Genomic DNA, 16,625 nt, shown 5'->3' on the forward strand with positions numbered 1-16,625 from the left:
CTCTGTCGTATAGAACAAGAAGTCTAGCTCCACAATAAAATTATTGTATTGTACATGAAAGCTTATTAGAACAGCATTCAACCTGTATTGTGCACTAAACACTTTGATAATGTGTAGCGACATACACTGAGCACTTATTAAATTCTTCTTCCCCAACTTTGTTTAACTAGTTTAACTTGCTTCTACAATTGAGTTAAAAAGTAAGCTACAGAAATTATGTATTTAAAGCACACATACGATAAGACTTACAGCGCAATATGTCTACATGTTTGTGGCCTCCACAACGAAGTACATTATTCAGTGATAGAGAAATAGAGTACTGACAATGATGGTAATTGCATATCATGGCATAGAGAAGTGATGAAAACTCTATGACTGGTTCAAATGGCTCTGAGCACTATCGGACTTAACTTCTAAGATCATCAGTCCCCTATAACTTAGAACTACGTAAACCTAAATAACCTAAGGACATCACAAACATCCATGCCCAAGGCAAGATTCGAACCTGCGACCGTAGCGGTCGCGCGGTTCCTGACTGTATCGCCTAGGACCGCTCTGCCACCGCGGCCGGCTTCTGTGACTGCTTTTAAAAATCTTACCATATTTACGTAACTGTTTTAGGAACATGTTAAATGTAAAAAGGATACAATTACCTTTTCGACATTTAACAAGTCCTTCAGTAGTCGACTATAAATAACGTATACAGTGTTGTAATATAATTTCTCTATTACTTCATTTATTCTGATGTGATGTAAAGTCAATTCCTACATTCGGTTTAATAACTAATTATCTACAGTATTCAGGATTGTGGTACATGGAGCTACATGATACTGAATCTGCCGGAAAAGCAATGGAAAGCAGAACTTATAACAACGGCAATTCCAATGCCTTTCTCGTTACTAAATGATTTTCAAACCTACATATATAACTGCAGGCAACACTTCATTGTACATGAAGAAAAATAATTTATTTTTGGCTATGACAGTTATCATCTGGATCCATTATAGGACATTTTGAATTAATAGATCTAAGGCAGTACTTTCTGCGAGAGACACAAGTCGATTCTACTCACTATTTATGAAACTACAGTAACAAAATTAACCTGTTTCTATAAATAAAAATATCTGTAAAGTGTGCAAACAATATTTCAATGGCATCCACATCCGTGTATGCAATTCATACTCCACTGTGGTGAGAGATACGTAGCATAGCACCACATCATGGGGATGCTTCCCATTCCAGTCACTTGGATTGCCAGAAGAGTACATCATTGGATGCAGAATATCTCTAAACTCTCAGTTAATACATGTTCTGCAACCTTTTATTAGGCTTTTGCTGCTTACTAGGTGTCTATATTAGATGCCTGCCAGTTCAGACTTTTTTTCGTTTGTGTTGCAGTCCCCATGGGTCAATCACGCCTGTGACTGTATCTCCCCCATTGCTTGTATATATTTAAAACCCCAGATAGTTCTATTTAACGTTACTAATTGAGTAATACGCTAAAAAGTGATGAACAGGTCATTCTTAGGTAATCTCCTATGCAGACTTGAAACACTTACTTCGATTCTATATCTGTAAATATGGTCAGTAACATAATCATACAGATAACTAGCCTCTTCTTTATGCTGAACCACAAAGCTTCACTGTCTGTTACAGTGCATAACAGTACAGCAGAGACGTTGCTACCGATATACTGTCAATCACATGCATACCTAGTGTAGTAATTGCCAAGAAAGGAATTTAAAAATAGTTGAACAATGAAGTCAACTTTCTTGTACAAGAACTCTTAGTAGCAAAACTGTTATTGACAAAAATCACAGAGAACAGTTATCACTCTCTCTGTGAAATACACTTTATTGTGCAACATGAAGTGGGCTTCAGAAATAGATATTCTTATTGCTTTCCAATTATATTTCTCAAATTTTTTTTAATGTCTTTATTACATACAATTTCTTTTCCACATCAGTCTTATGATAGTTTCACTGAAAGATGCTAGCGATAAAAAATGGATTCCTGCAGCTTACACACTTTACTCAGATAATTCTGACATATATAAACTGATAAGGCGCTTACATCACTGGAATACTGTGAATTAGATGACGGAAGGCAAATCATCGTCAGTAGTTAGTATTTCAACTTTCTGTAACCATTAGCACTCCAGATCGAGTCGACGGACGTTTAGAGGGTGATACACCAGAAGACTGTCTGAACCCCCACTACCAACACTTTTTTTGTTGAGGGAACAGACAAAAGAATTCTTGCCTTACACCTTCCATTACAGATCGCTAAGGACAATAGCGTCCCACAATATTTGGTTTGACCACGTGATGGAATTTGCCAACCAGCTGTGTCAGGTGGGAGAATGGTGACAACTGTTTAGTAAGGTGCATTACTGGCGGTTTTCTCGAGAGTGAACATACAGTGAGATGTTGCAGTTAAACATTTAAGTAAACCCCAGTTTTTGCGGAATATATAATTGGAAAGCAATAAGAATATCCATTTCTGAAGCCCACTTCATGTTGCACAATAAAGTGTATTTCACAGAGAGAGTGATAACTGTTCTCTGTGATTTTTGTCAATAACAGTTTTGCTACTAAGAGTTCTTGTAAAAGAAAGCTGACTTTATTGTTCAGTTATTTTTAAATTTCTTTCTTGGCAACTACTACACTCGCTTTAGGTATTAATTGTCTTATGTCCAAAGGTGCTAAAGAGACGTTAACAGTACACCCATATTTATCTTTTAGGTACATACAGTGGTCGTCGTTGATAAGTGACCATCATTGTCCATTGTTCTTTATGACCCAACGGTATACATTTTTATGTTTCAGACAGGTAGATAATGGAATGCAGGAGATCTTAAAGATGTAAAACAAGTTGATGGAGGTTTGTTGCTTAGCTGGGCCGTTGAAACATTTGATATACCTTGTAGCACACTACAACATGTATTAAGGAAAGGAAATTAATCCGATCGAGAGGTAAGCTGAACTTTGTGTCACACAGCAACTGATTAAAACTATACTTTGAAGACTTTGTGAACTAATTTTATCCATTTTTATGTCTCAGACGGGAACAAAGTGAAGTGCAGAAGATTGGGGGCTGTAGTCACCATATTATTAATTGTACAGCAGTACGTGGTGTAAATATAATCTCTTTACTGATACCCTTTATAAATTCATTACCAAATGCAATATGAGAATGAAAGCCTCCATACAGCAGTTGAGACCATAAAAAGCTTGAGAAATGTTTGCATTCTTGACTGGCAACCTTGGTCTCATGGTCTGTCATGCATAACCAATGCATGGCAAAACGAATACTTCCATACCAGGAAGATGACAGCAGCTTTCATTTACTGACAGCACGCATTTAGGCATGAACAGAGATGCCGAAAAACTGGGTTCACGGGCTGTTCGTTTCGAGCCGCATTGTATGCAGTAGTGTCCACGTGAGTCTCACTTCAAGCCAATGATGTGGATGAGAAAGTTTAATTGTTTATAACTGTTATGTAGTTAACGTCTCCTCAGATTCTGATAGGTATTTGGACCGATATAAAATGGTGTAAGTGTTTCATTTTCCAATAGCCTGTACACAAAAATTGTGAATAATTATAAATAAAGCTGAGAGAATGCTTGCTGCTAATTCGGATGTGAATATTAATTCATAGTTATCAATGTTGCTGTTATTTGTCACAATGGAAGTAGGAATACGAAAAAGGGGGAAAGAAAATTCCTAATATGGAACATAGTCATAGGGGCACCAAACATCAGTACGGGTGTCCACACGTGTATTCTTCTGCATGGTTAATAGTATGAAGAATTTGTGGAGTCTATTAAATGAGTGGATAGGTTACACTATACGAACTTAACATTCACGGTAAAGAGAACAAAACAAAACTTTAATAATTTCTAAAATTTTATTATGAATTCTAACATAAATAATCAGAGAATTTGAATACATAATATTGTAAAATTGTAGTTAAATGTGCAGCATGATAACGCAATGTAACGAGAACTAGGATGATATTAACTGTTATTGAATAAATTAATGTACTTTTTAAATTAATTCTTAAACTGAGTGATTTCCCTTCTATATTGCTGTTCTTACGAATGGAAGACGTTCGTAATCCATGTGTATGAACTTTCAGGTACATGATTAGTTTTCTTGGTTGTGCTGTATTTATCAGCTATAGTGCTTACAGTTTTGTTTTTCGTCTTTTAGTACCTTCAACCTCAAGGTTTCATACCATGCGCAGCAAGATTATTCTGCCTTTAAGATATGACAACAATACGGCTAATTGTGGAGTTTGACGTAAGCGCTGTGTAGCTGCGCTTGCCTTCTACGAGTCGGGTGATAAGTGCACCACTGCAGTATAAGAGGAGGCCGGTGAGCTCCATAGTGACACTTGTAGCTAGGCACCTAGTGTAGAAACCACTGCAGCCATGAAGGGAGGCCTCGTCCTGCTGATTGCTGGTATGTTGCTCGTGGCGTACTGCACGCCTCTTGCTGCTGCAGACGATGGCGACGAAGTGGCGGAAGACGTAGGAGAAAACAGAGACGCTGATGACGACGACACCGACAGCATAGCAGACGACGACGACTACGCCATCGAACTTGAGGAGGGTCCAAATGTAGAGAGCAGGCGGGCAGTCAAAGGTAATCAACAGCAAAGGCGAGCAGGCTGTGCACGGCTCTAACTGCAATGGTGTCACTAGTTGTTTCCTGAGGAGGGGCTCTGACACAGTGTCTGTCTGCAGGCAGCTCAAGTGCAGCATTCATGTCGTCCAGTTTTGTGCGATGTTACTATTACACCACTAGCACGTTTCTTAATAGCCTAAATATGTTGCTACATTCAATCAGAAATCCCTCTAATATTATGTCTGATAATAATTGTTTTACTTGCCAAATATAGACCCCCTATAAGACCTATCAGGTTCACATTTGGATCACTCTGAGAGTGTATCTGCTGAACCATGATGACATCTAATCTCCGTGTAGCTTTATCAGTATAACATTTATAAAACAAAAACATATTAGTATGAGTCACCTATAAAAATTGGTACTAAATTTGCACTTTGGTTACAATTGGTCGTTGAATAGGTAATGTTACTAACAGAAAACGGCATTCCAATAAATATCTGTCTACCATGTTTCATAAACAAACACTAATAAACCAAAGGTGACAGATTCTCCCTTCTGCAGTGTAAATGAATCGTAGAACTTTATCTAACAAACTAGCAAGCACGCTAGCATTGTGCGGTGCTAAGATATACGATGATACACTGAACATGGTATTCAAGGATCTCATTACATATCGGACATTTCTTGTTGCGTTGGTTGAGTTGATTGTTTTCCATATTTACAATTTTGTTATGCAACAGGGTATAGTTACTACATGAGTTACTGGATTAGAGTTTCGGTACAGTGTCGACGTTGTTATACCAAAAAGACGTAAGATGACGTTTTTTCTGAAATAAACCTTAGTGTCACTAAATCTGTGGAATACTGTCATTGACACTACACAGTAACAGTAGTTTTTGAGCTGTAGTCGGTAATTACGTCTTTTTTTGTAATTAATGTGGGAAAAGTAAATGAAACATTATTAGCAGAAATCTACAAGCAAGACAATGCTTACGTAGAAGATGGTAGTTCTGAATGTCGGGCACAGAATCATAACTATAACGGCTCTAATCACTGTATAGTTAGATAGAAGGTGTCCTGATTTGTAGCACGATCAGGCAATCCATCTTCAATAGGCATTTAGTCACTTGGCTCAAATGGCTCTGAGCACTATGGGACTCAACTGCTGTGGACATCAGTCCCCTAGAACTTAGAACTACTTAAACCTAACTAACCTAAGGACATCACACACATTCATGCCCGAGGCAGGATTCGAACCTGCGACCGTAGCAGTCGCACTGTTCCGGACTGCGCGCCTAGATCCGCGAGACCACCGCGGCCGGATTAGTCACTTGTATTTTGATTTTCTACTTAGCAATGTAACATAATAACGGCAGTTAATCTTTCATATAGAACACAAAGTCTGTCTCCACGATAGAATTCAGTAAGTCTCACAGCACAATTTGTCAACATGTTAGTGGCCTGTACAAAAAAGTACATCACACATTGACTGAGGTGAATATGATCTACTGTAAATGAAGATAGTACAACACGAGAGTTGTGTTGAACTGAGGAAAACACTAAAAATAGTTTTAATAGTCTCACCACAGACTATTAAATAACATTTTATGAACATTTTCAACGTGCAAAAAAGATCAATAACATTTTAAATATTACCATATGTGCCTGTTTTATAACATATTTCTGTGTCTACAACTTTGTAAATACATGTATCAGGTGACCATAGTGTAAAACACCGACTGGCAGTATACTACATTATTTGGAACTAAATATACCATGACTAGCAATTGTAGGCTACATCAGCGTTCCTGAAGTATAAGGTAGCAACTATTCCAGTGAAAGGAAACCAGTCATCTATGTGTTAAACGCTTCTGAAGTATACTTTGCGCCTATAAAACGCGAGCATAGTGTTTGCAGTAGCAGTAACAGGTGTTCATATTACAGATACTGCAATTTTCTAGTAAGAAAGAAGGTAACCAGGAGTCACTGGAACATCGTGTGTGTTGTTTCCTGTTGGGTAGGTGCTCACGCCCGGGTCGGCCACGCGAAAAACGCGCGGGCAGGCAGCCGACACGCTGCGGGCAGAGCTGCAGTCAGGCCCCACGCCAGGTCAGGCGCCGCCCGCAGAGCCCCCCACAGAGCGTAGTCGCCGCTGCTGAGGGAGCCCACACCGTGGAGGTGCAGTCTGCAGTTGCTTACACTCTCCTGTACCCTGTACTCACAAAGTAGAAATAAAGCACCGCTGGTTTAACAAAAATGGTGTTGTTACCCAATGTCTTACACTTGTAAGCAGACATATAGACATATGTGGACAATGAGAGACAATGTTATCAGAAGTGTGAAGTTTTTAAGGGAATTATGTGCTTACTGTAAATGTGTTCTGTGCAGGTTTTTTTTTTCTTTATTGCATATGTGTGTATCCCATTGAGAATTAAACTTCTATAAGTACTATTTTTCAAAGCAGAGATACTGTTGCAGAAGAGCTCTTGTTCATCCCGTTAAGAGATTAAAGGAAAACTTCAATTTGAAACCACAACGTTTCTATTTGGAAAGTAAATTCAGTATGATTTAAAGGAGCCAATACTCGGGAAGTGCTGATAGTACCTCTGACAATATCATCCAAGTTCAAGTAGTAGAATAGCTGTAATAATCATGAGGAATACTGTGAAACTGAATAAAACAACGTAAAAATTTATCGAACGTCTTATAGGACCTATGTATAGTGGGAGAATATTTGCAAATGCACGGAATTAATACATAATGAGCACTTGAAACAGCTTAATAAAGCGATACTCGCAGCTCCAAAAGCTATCAACATAAACAAGGTAGAGGTGATTGTAAAATTCTTACAGCTTGAGACTCACGGCAGCCAATAATTTCCGCTTTCTCAGGACGGCTTAGAGACAAAGAGTGTCGTTCGTTGTCGATTTTTTGCGGAAAGGTAAATGATGGAATGGCAGACAGTTTATCATGATACAAAGAAAAGTAAAAACAGTTGAGACCTATATTTATAACATCCTTACTTGGAACGAAAAATTATTTCCGTCATATCTGTAAACAAGTGACACGTATCTGAAGATGAGGTTCAAGTGGGAACTGGGAAATGCTGCTATGTCGAGGGAAGGCATTGTCGCTAACTCGTGCGTCATAATGTAGGGTGCTCAACTTGAAAGGGAATATAGCCAGCTCTGAGTTGTAGCAGGAGACATAATATCTCAACGTCCAAGGCTGGCTCTCATCTAATCACATTCATATGCGCAAATGCGCTTCATTTGGTCACGTTTCACACACTCGTTACACGTACTTCTCATATACCATCTTAGAAATCACATGTGCTTTGGTTGACTCTAATAAAGCACACAGAGAACTTTGTATCACCAATAATTCCTTTAGCAGAGGGGCTCCATCCGAAACCTCTGAAATGATAAACGTATATAACAGTTATTTCAATGACATATCCATAATGGTGGCTGAGAAAACGGCGACCAAGTCGTCAAATCCTTCTTACAAAAACTCAGCGACTGGCCCCTACGATGAGCTACAAAAAATAATAAGTATTCAATATTCAGTGAGCCTATTACGGTACTGAAACAAAGACAACCATTGTCTTCCTATTGAAAAATTCTTTACTATTTACAAAAAAAGTTATATGCCACCACCTATCACTTGGCTTGCCGATAACGATCTGATCATACGTTTGGTGCGAGGGCCTTTGTTCTTGGTGTGTGTTGTCGGTTTGGCGGACCCTGGTACTGACAGTTGGTTGAAGGGCACGTGGCTGAAGAGTTGTTGCCTTTGTTTGAATCCTGATGTCTGGTACAGAACTCGAGTGGTTCAATAGGTTGGAGCCCAGCCTTGCCACCTCGCTTAAGGACTGATAGCGTCGAGTTACGGCAAGGGTAATGATCGACAAGTTCCCGACCTAGTCTCAAAGACCAACTACACGGATCAGAGGCAATAACACCTCGGCTTGGAATCCTGGAAGTCACGACCACTAGTGGTGCTAAGCGTTGCTTTTTACGTCTTTTGTGTACTTATCGTCATAATGCCACCTCTGTGTTAACGTGGAATTTGACCTCTTATGTTAATGCGTCTCCGAATGATTATGTGAGTGATCATCGGTCAGTGTAACTTATGTTAATGTATTGTTCCAGGCCACACTCTGTACGAGTGTACGAGTATTCTCTGTTACAAATTAAATTGATGGAATTCAAGTTGTAACGTAGTCTGTTTCAGAGGCGAGGCACCCTTGAGATAACTAAGGATGGATTTCGGTCTTGCAGCTGAAATAACAGCATTGGAAAAGCACTTGATTGTCAGCTTTAGATCTGTACGGTCTCCTTTACTTTTCGTACATATGATTGTTGTAAGAAGTCATTCTGTTGACTGTGGTTGTCGTTAGCAACCTTGTCCAAGAAAATGTATGAGGGGAGGTACTTTTCCACTTCATAACCTTGTGATCTGTTGTCCTCCAGGATGATAGTAAGAGTTTCATCAGCGCAGATGCGTTCCCGGTTTTGGCCTTTCCTTCTGACCTCTTATCATATTCCAGATAAGAGAAGGAATAACTTCTGTTTCGAAACCTTTCATGCTTTTCTTATATAGACTTTCAAACGAATAACAAACTTTCATAGAAATTTGAGAACAGCCATTTTTGTTTCGTCTGGTTTTTGGGACGTATCCATTGTAATTCCTCAGAATGTCTTAGAGTGCGTACTGTCATTCATCTCCATTTGCTTCCAAATGATAAGCAACGAAATTCACGCAGACAGATTCGTCATCACCACTGGATCGTTCAGTCTTACTGTGAATATTATTACAACATCGAATCTGAAAATCCTTTTCGCTCAACTACCGTGATATCCACATTCAACAATAAGGCGATCTTCGATGTGCTCCACTCGAATTTTTACTAGACCCCAGTCATTATTCTGTTCTGTCATTATTTCCTTTACAGATTTTCAAAATATCGTCATTATGCCACAACCCCCATAAAATTTGTTTTTTTTTTCATTTCGTTTTACATGAGATGCGTCATTCTCACAGATATTACTGTCTATTTTAAGATAAAATATCTGAACTATCGAACGATAAATGTGAGTCTCATATCACTCCGTACCTTTCTAGCATAATGATCCTTCTACTAAGAGTTCCTGCACTTTTCATCAGCAACACCGTTGCAGCTCACCAGAATAACATGTTTACCAATCTCTTCCGTCTTGACCCCTCTGCGACCGCTTGTATCCCTTTCTCCATCATTCTGTTAGTTCTACGCCATCCTTAAGACTGTCATTTAAAATAAAACATTCAAACATCACGACGATTTTCACTGAAGAACGTAGTCAAACAATGTCCTGTTGATGACTGATCCCTCCTCCATAGTCAATCATAGCACTGTTCAACAAAAGACCCAGCAGAAAGCACATGCATCTGACAGAGGAACAACGACTTACAGATAATGTCTGTACTGATAAACAAGTGATACTACAAAGCTGAGTATTATAAAAACTTGAATACAAAGTAAGAACTTGGCGGTCACTAACCACTCAATTTCCATAACACCCATAAATAGCAATATGCTACCCAGCTACGTTTTCGAAACTTTCTTCAAATTTTTGAAAACAATTTCAGTGCTCTACAACTTTTCTTCTAGAAATGTGTCCGTCAAATCAGCTAATTCTCAGATTATGCATTTCTTGTTGGAACAAAAAAGATATTCAACTAAATATGAAGAACTAGCGTTTCTTGGTGTATTGTAGCTTTTTCCAGAACGTTGAAAATCTGACCAACGTTAGAATCACTCCCACAGAAATGAACGTTCTAAACAAAGGCCTGAAATTTAATATACAACCACGCTTTGGAAACAGTATAATCATAAATAGTTTTGCAAAAACTTAAGTTGCACTTGATATGATCTAGTTGCCACCTCATGAGCAGAACCATATTACTTGAAAAATTGCAAAACTAATACAAACACAAATAAAACGAGAAAGTAGGACCAATAAAAAAGGGAAGGACAGTAGTATTACAGGTCAGATAAATTATATACTTCAAGAAAATCAGGCAGTTAGTATAAAATTAGGTAAAGGAAATTCATTGATGACAATGTCAGAGGAACATTACAATAGGAAAGTACTAGAATTTTTCAACCTGCAAAATTATCGACCGAGACCCAGTCAACAAATTTAATGCACAACTAAAGAAAGCTCTATAAACATGTAACTTCATACTAACAGGAAAAACTATAAAAAGACTCCAGTATAATGAATCCGACCACACCATTATTGTGTGCCCAGACCAAGATAGATAAAGAAAAATTCCCCATTCGTCCAATGGTTAGTAGCCCAGTACATGCTGTCAGTAAAATGTTCAGCACTCTCCTTCAGCAATATTACATATACGAGTTAGATTAAAATACAAAAATCTGTTACGATATTGTTAATAAAATGAAAAATATAAAAATACCAGAAAATGGAATACTCTTATCACCAGATATATCTAACATGTACTCAAACATTCCAGTAACAGAAACTATAGGAATCATTAAAAACAACTTTCCTAAATATAACACAATCACGCAAGGAGAAATTTGTGAAATAATAGAACTTCTACAATTAATAACTTCCCACACTTATTTCTCGTTTCAGAACAAAATTTTTCTCCAAAATATGGCGTAGCAATGAGCTCCTGTCTAGCAGGCACATCATCTGATATTTTCGTTCACGCTCTAGAGCAAAATTTTTTTAGCAGTTTCACTCAAACAAGCAAAAAATTCATTTATTACTTTAGATACGTCGATGATATCTTGATCCTGTTCGATGACACAACAGATTAGCTCAACGTCATGCATTCACAATTCAACACTTCGCATTCAAAAATTAATTTAACTATGGAAAGAACAAAATAAGATCATAAACTGTTAAGATCGCAATTTTAATGATTCTCTGTGTGACTTGCGTTAAGTGCTGTACCATCAAACAGTAAACAGGCGTTTTTATTGTTCAGTTGTTCCGTTGCGTCTTTCAGTTTAATAAATACCACCTAATAGTTTTTAACTTTACGTGTGTTATTTTATCGTAAGAAACTAATATTAAATCAGGTTATGGCCCGAGGTTAATTTTAAATAAACGGAATCTGCGATTAATACCTGGCCTTAGGTGTACTCTCACGTAAAGTTAAGCCGAAATGGCCACTGAGGCGGAATAATATCGTATTCATTTATTCGATGGAACGAATTTCAACAACTGTAAATTCAGGATGGAAATTCTCCTTGAGGAACTGAAACTATCTCACAAAGGTGGAATTTGTCGATGGAGAGGAGAACATGCAGCGAGCCGCAATGGAAACATGATTGGCTGAATGGCGAAACAAGATCGTAAATGTAAGTCACATCTTGTTCAACGCATTGCCGACAGTCACTTGTAATACGCGAAAGATAAGGTAACTTCTTTTGGTTTATGGACCTCTCTGTGCAATACGTTCGAGAGAGAAGGAATTGCTGGTCAAATTCTGTAGAGAAAACAATTGTTAACTATGAAATTTAACGCAACAAATGGTTTTCCGGCTAACCACTTTCTGAAGTTTTATAAACTGATTCGTGATTTACGTTCGACTGGAACTACTGTCGAAGAAACGGACATTTGCTATTTGCCATTTGCTTTAAACGATGCTTGCAGAATACTGCCATCGAAACGCTCTCAATGAACGACTTGACGCTGATCTTCGTGAAAAGTAGGTTCCTGGATGAAGAATCGAAGCGGAAGGGAATCGTCGGGGAAAACAAAAATGATGAAACACCGCTTCCTACAGCTTTTCACACTCTACGGTATCTAAAAAAGGGTTTGTCAGACACCGGTAAAACAAGAAGTCAATAACGAACATCTTCCAACTTTACTTGTCACCGTTGCGGGAAGCCTCGACACAAAAGAGCTAATTGTAGAGTTTAGGTACCAAACAAGAACTCAGGAATCAACAACTGTATGGTCGCAGCTAACGTCAGAGAGGAAGATGGGTTTTCTTTTGCAGCGTCAAATGAAAATCAATCAACGAACGACATAAATTGGTTCTTGGACTCTGGATCAACGGAACATCTGATTAACAGTAAGATACATCTCACTAATTTAAGGAAACTGGAGCAGCCAATTAAGTCAGAGTAACTAAGCCAGGTATTTTTCTTCTTGAGGCTAAAGTAAAAGGAGAATTTAAAGTCACTAATGCCGTAAAAGGAATGGAAATTCAGATAATGATTAAATTTGCTTTATCTGTGCATTATCTTAATTATAATTTGCTGTCAGTTAGAATACTGGAAATGAATGGTTTTAGTATCACATTTGCAAAGGCTCAAGGTTTAATTAAGAAAGCAAAAGAACTGTTGCCATTGCAAATAGGAATGATTCTCAGTTATATGTTCTAAATTTGTTGCAATGAAATGCCTTTCAGCTGTTTCAACTACAACTAATGCGAAACTGTGGCATAGCAGATTAAGCCATTTGAGTTACGGTAACATTAAATGCCTACAGACACAAGTTGATGGTCTGGAACTGAACACCTCAACAATCACCACAGAACAATGTTCAAATTGTGTCGAAGGAAAACCATCACTGCTGCCATACAATCACTGTAGGAAACGTGCCACCAGATCTCTTCAGTTGATCCACAGTGATCTGTATGGGCCAATTGAACCGGAATCGTTCGAAAGAATTATGTACTCACGATCGTCGACGACTTTACACATTTCACAATGTCCTATACACAGAAATCGAAGTCAGAGGTAACTCGCCATCTGAAGATGATTTACGCCATGGCTACAGCTCATTTCAACTTGAAGATTAGCAGATTGCGCTGTGGCTGTGGTTGTGAATACATGTCAATTTAATTGAAACAGTTTTTTGAATAACAAAGAATACAGTTTCAGTTTACAGATATATTCCTCAGCAAAATGGTGATCAGAGCAAATGAACAAAACTATTTTTTGAGAAAGCTCGTTGTATGGTACTTCAGTGTAAATTAGGTAAAATGTTCTGGTCAGAAGCTGTTTATACTGCCATGTATCTACTTAATAGAAGTCTTACCACACTTTTGGAAGGAAAGGTGTCTGCAGCTTTGTGGTATAACAAGAAACCTAATTTGAGTAAGCTGAAAGTGTTCGTATGTATTGCCTATCTACTGGTACCAAAGGAATTGAGAACAGGGAAATATGAAGGCAAGTTCTTAAAATGGTATTTCACTGGTTACTGTCCTAATGGCTGCAGGCTTTGGTGCCCAGAGGAAGGAAAAACAGAGGAAGGAACATTGTTTTCTACGAAGGAAGATTTGACTTTGAAAGTAAACGAGCTCAGGAATAGATCCCATAATCTGTACAGGAATCATCCGATAAAGATGATAATGAAGAAGACATCGTCGAAGAAGATGCCAAACCAAATGATAGGGGTCATAAAAAAATTCCCATAACAGTACTGACCAGTGACGAAGTGGAAGCTGAAAATTAATCAGAAAACTGTTCGATGATCTACCAGGTAGAGGAACCCTCCTAAACATCTGAAAGACTATGCTGTTCTTTGCACTCAATGCTGATTCATTTGTGGATGATGTACCGAAAAGTCACAAGGAGATTTCAAATCGTGAAGATAAGGAATACTAGTATAAACATGTACAGGACGAAATTGACTCTATAAAGGAAAAAAAGAGTTGGACCTTTCTTAAATTACCACCTAGAAGGAAGACTATTGACCGTAACTGGGTGTTCAAATTAAAAAAGAACAAGGATGGAAATATCATAAGACACAAGGCTAGACTTGTATCAAAAGTATATCACAGAAAAGGGGATTTGACTACGACGAAACGTATGCACCAGCGGCTCGACTAGCATCTGTTAAAATAATTCTAGTTACTGCAATCCAACTAGGACCGTTTCTGAATTCACTTGATGTCGCCAAAGCTTTTCTTCATGGATTACTTGAGGAGGAAATATACACGACTATTCCTGAAGCAGTGGGTGTTCCAGAAAAACTGAAAGACACAACTGGTTTTGTTTGCAGGTTACAGAAATCTATATATGGCTTAAAGCAAGCACCACTAGCATGGAATCACTCTATTCAAACCATTCTTATGTCTATACGATTGACTCAGATAATGTCTTTACTATATCATTTTAAAGGACGTGGTCATTTATATTGTGCTCTATTTTGATGGCAGTAAGTAATAGAAAATGAACTTCGGAAACGAGATTTGTATTAACAACGGAGAAATGTGTCTGAGCCAAGCATCATATTTTAAGAATTTGCTACAACGATTCAACATCAAGACTGTAATACGATCAAGACGCCTGTGGAAATTAAACTGGAAATCAAGGAAGGAAAAATGATCGATAAGATCGGCAGAGAATTGATTGTATGGTTGATGCACGCAGTGACACACAAAAAAAGAGTTGAATTGTGTGCTGTGGTCAACTTGTTGAGCAGATACCAAAACAATCCATCAGAACCACTCTGGAAAATCTGAAAAAGAATTTTGAGATATATCAAAGGAACCATCAATATGTGACTGCATTATCGAAAGGTGAATCAAGAAGTTCTTCTGGTTATGCTCATGCAAATGGAATAGAAAAGAAGACGAAAGATCTACCCCTGTACATCTTTTAAAATGTTTTGGAAACACCGTCTTTTGGACAGCAAAGAAACAGACTAGTGTTGCTTTGTCTTCTACAGAAGCAGAATGTGTAGCTCTGGCGACAGCTGCAGCTGTTACTCTGGGTGAAATATTTGCTGGACAATATTCAAATTCCTGGTTCAAGAATCATAAAAGAAGGCTGTATACATGGAAGAAGCAGGGAGATACTGACAGGTTTCAGATAGATTATATAATGGTAAGACAGAGATTTAGGAACCAGGTTTTAAATTGTAAGACATTTGCAGGGGCAGATGTGAACTCTGACCACAATCTATTGGTTATGACTGAAGAAACTGTAAAAAGGTGGGAATTTATGAAGATGGGACCTGGATAAACTAAAAGAACCAGAGGTTGTACAGAGTTTCAGGGAAAGCATAAGGGAGCAATTAACAGGAATGGGGGAAAGAAATACAGTAGAAGAAGAATGGGTAGCTTTGAGGGATAAAGTAGTGAATGCAGCAGAGGATCAAGTAGGTAAAAAGACGAGGGCTATTAGAAATCCTTGGGTAACAGAAGAAATGTTGAATGTAATTGATGAAAGGAGAAAATATAAAAAATCAGTAAATGGAGCAGGCAAAAGGGAATACAAACGTCCCAAAAATGAGGCCGAAAGGAAGCGCAAAATGGCTAAGGAGGGATGACTAGAGGACAAATGTAAGGATGTAGAGGCTTATCTTATTAGGGGTAAGATAAATACTGCCTACAGGAAAATTAAAGAGACCTTTGGAGATAAGAGAAACCCTTGTTTGAACATCAAGAGCTCAGAGGGAAACCCAGTTCTAAGCAGAAAAGTGGAAGGCGTATATAGAGTGTCTATACAAGGGTGATGTACTTGAGGAGAATATTATGGAAATGGGAGAGGATGTAGATCAGGATGAAACGGGAGATACGATACTGCGTGAAGAGTTTGACAGAGCACTGAAAGACCTGAGTTGAAACAAGGCTCCCGGAGTAGACAATATTCAATTGGAAATACTGACGGCCTTGCGAGAGCCAGTCCTGACAAAACTCTACCACCTGGTGAGCACGATGTACGAGACAGGCGAAATAGCCTCAGACTTCAAGAAGAATATAAGAATTCCAATCCCAAAGAAATTAGGTATTGACAGATGTGAAAATTACCGATCAGTTTAATAAGTCACAGCTGCAAAATACTAACGCGTATTCTTTACAGACAAATGGAAAAACTAGTAGAAGCCGACCTCAGGGAATATCAGTTTGGATTGTGTAGAAATGTTGAGGCAATACTGACCCTACGACTTTTCCTAGAAGCTAGATTAAGGAAGGGCAAACCTACGTTTCTAGCATTTGTAGACTTAGAG

At 38.3% G+C, this 16,625-nt stretch overlaps 1 protein-coding gene across 3 annotated transcripts in view; it reads left to right on the top strand.

Moving 5' to 3' along the window:
• The first annotated feature begins 4,393 nt into the window (after window positions 1-4,393).
• The window catches only part of LOC126282247 (uncharacterized), a 362,102-nt gene continuing 349,870 nt past the window's right edge, over window positions 4,394-16,625 (top strand). For 2 of the 3 annotated variants that reach the window (XM_049981838.1, XM_049981841.1), the window contains exon 1: window positions 4,394-4,650. In XM_049981838.1, the coding sequence (XP_049837795.1) occupies window positions 4,437-4,650 (214 nt within the window). In that variant the 5' untranslated portion in view covers window positions 4,394-4,436. Of the gene's footprint in view, window positions 4,651-6,656; window positions 6,745-16,625 lie in introns of all 3 variants that reach the window. The other variant, XM_049981842.1, reaches the window with a different exon arrangement.

This window comes from Schistocerca gregaria, chromosome 7 (genome assembly GCF_023897955.1).
Source record: "Schistocerca gregaria isolate iqSchGreg1 chromosome 7, iqSchGreg1.2, whole genome shotgun sequence".
Classification (NCBI taxonomy): Eukaryota; Metazoa; Arthropoda; class Insecta; order Orthoptera; family Acrididae; genus Schistocerca; species Schistocerca gregaria.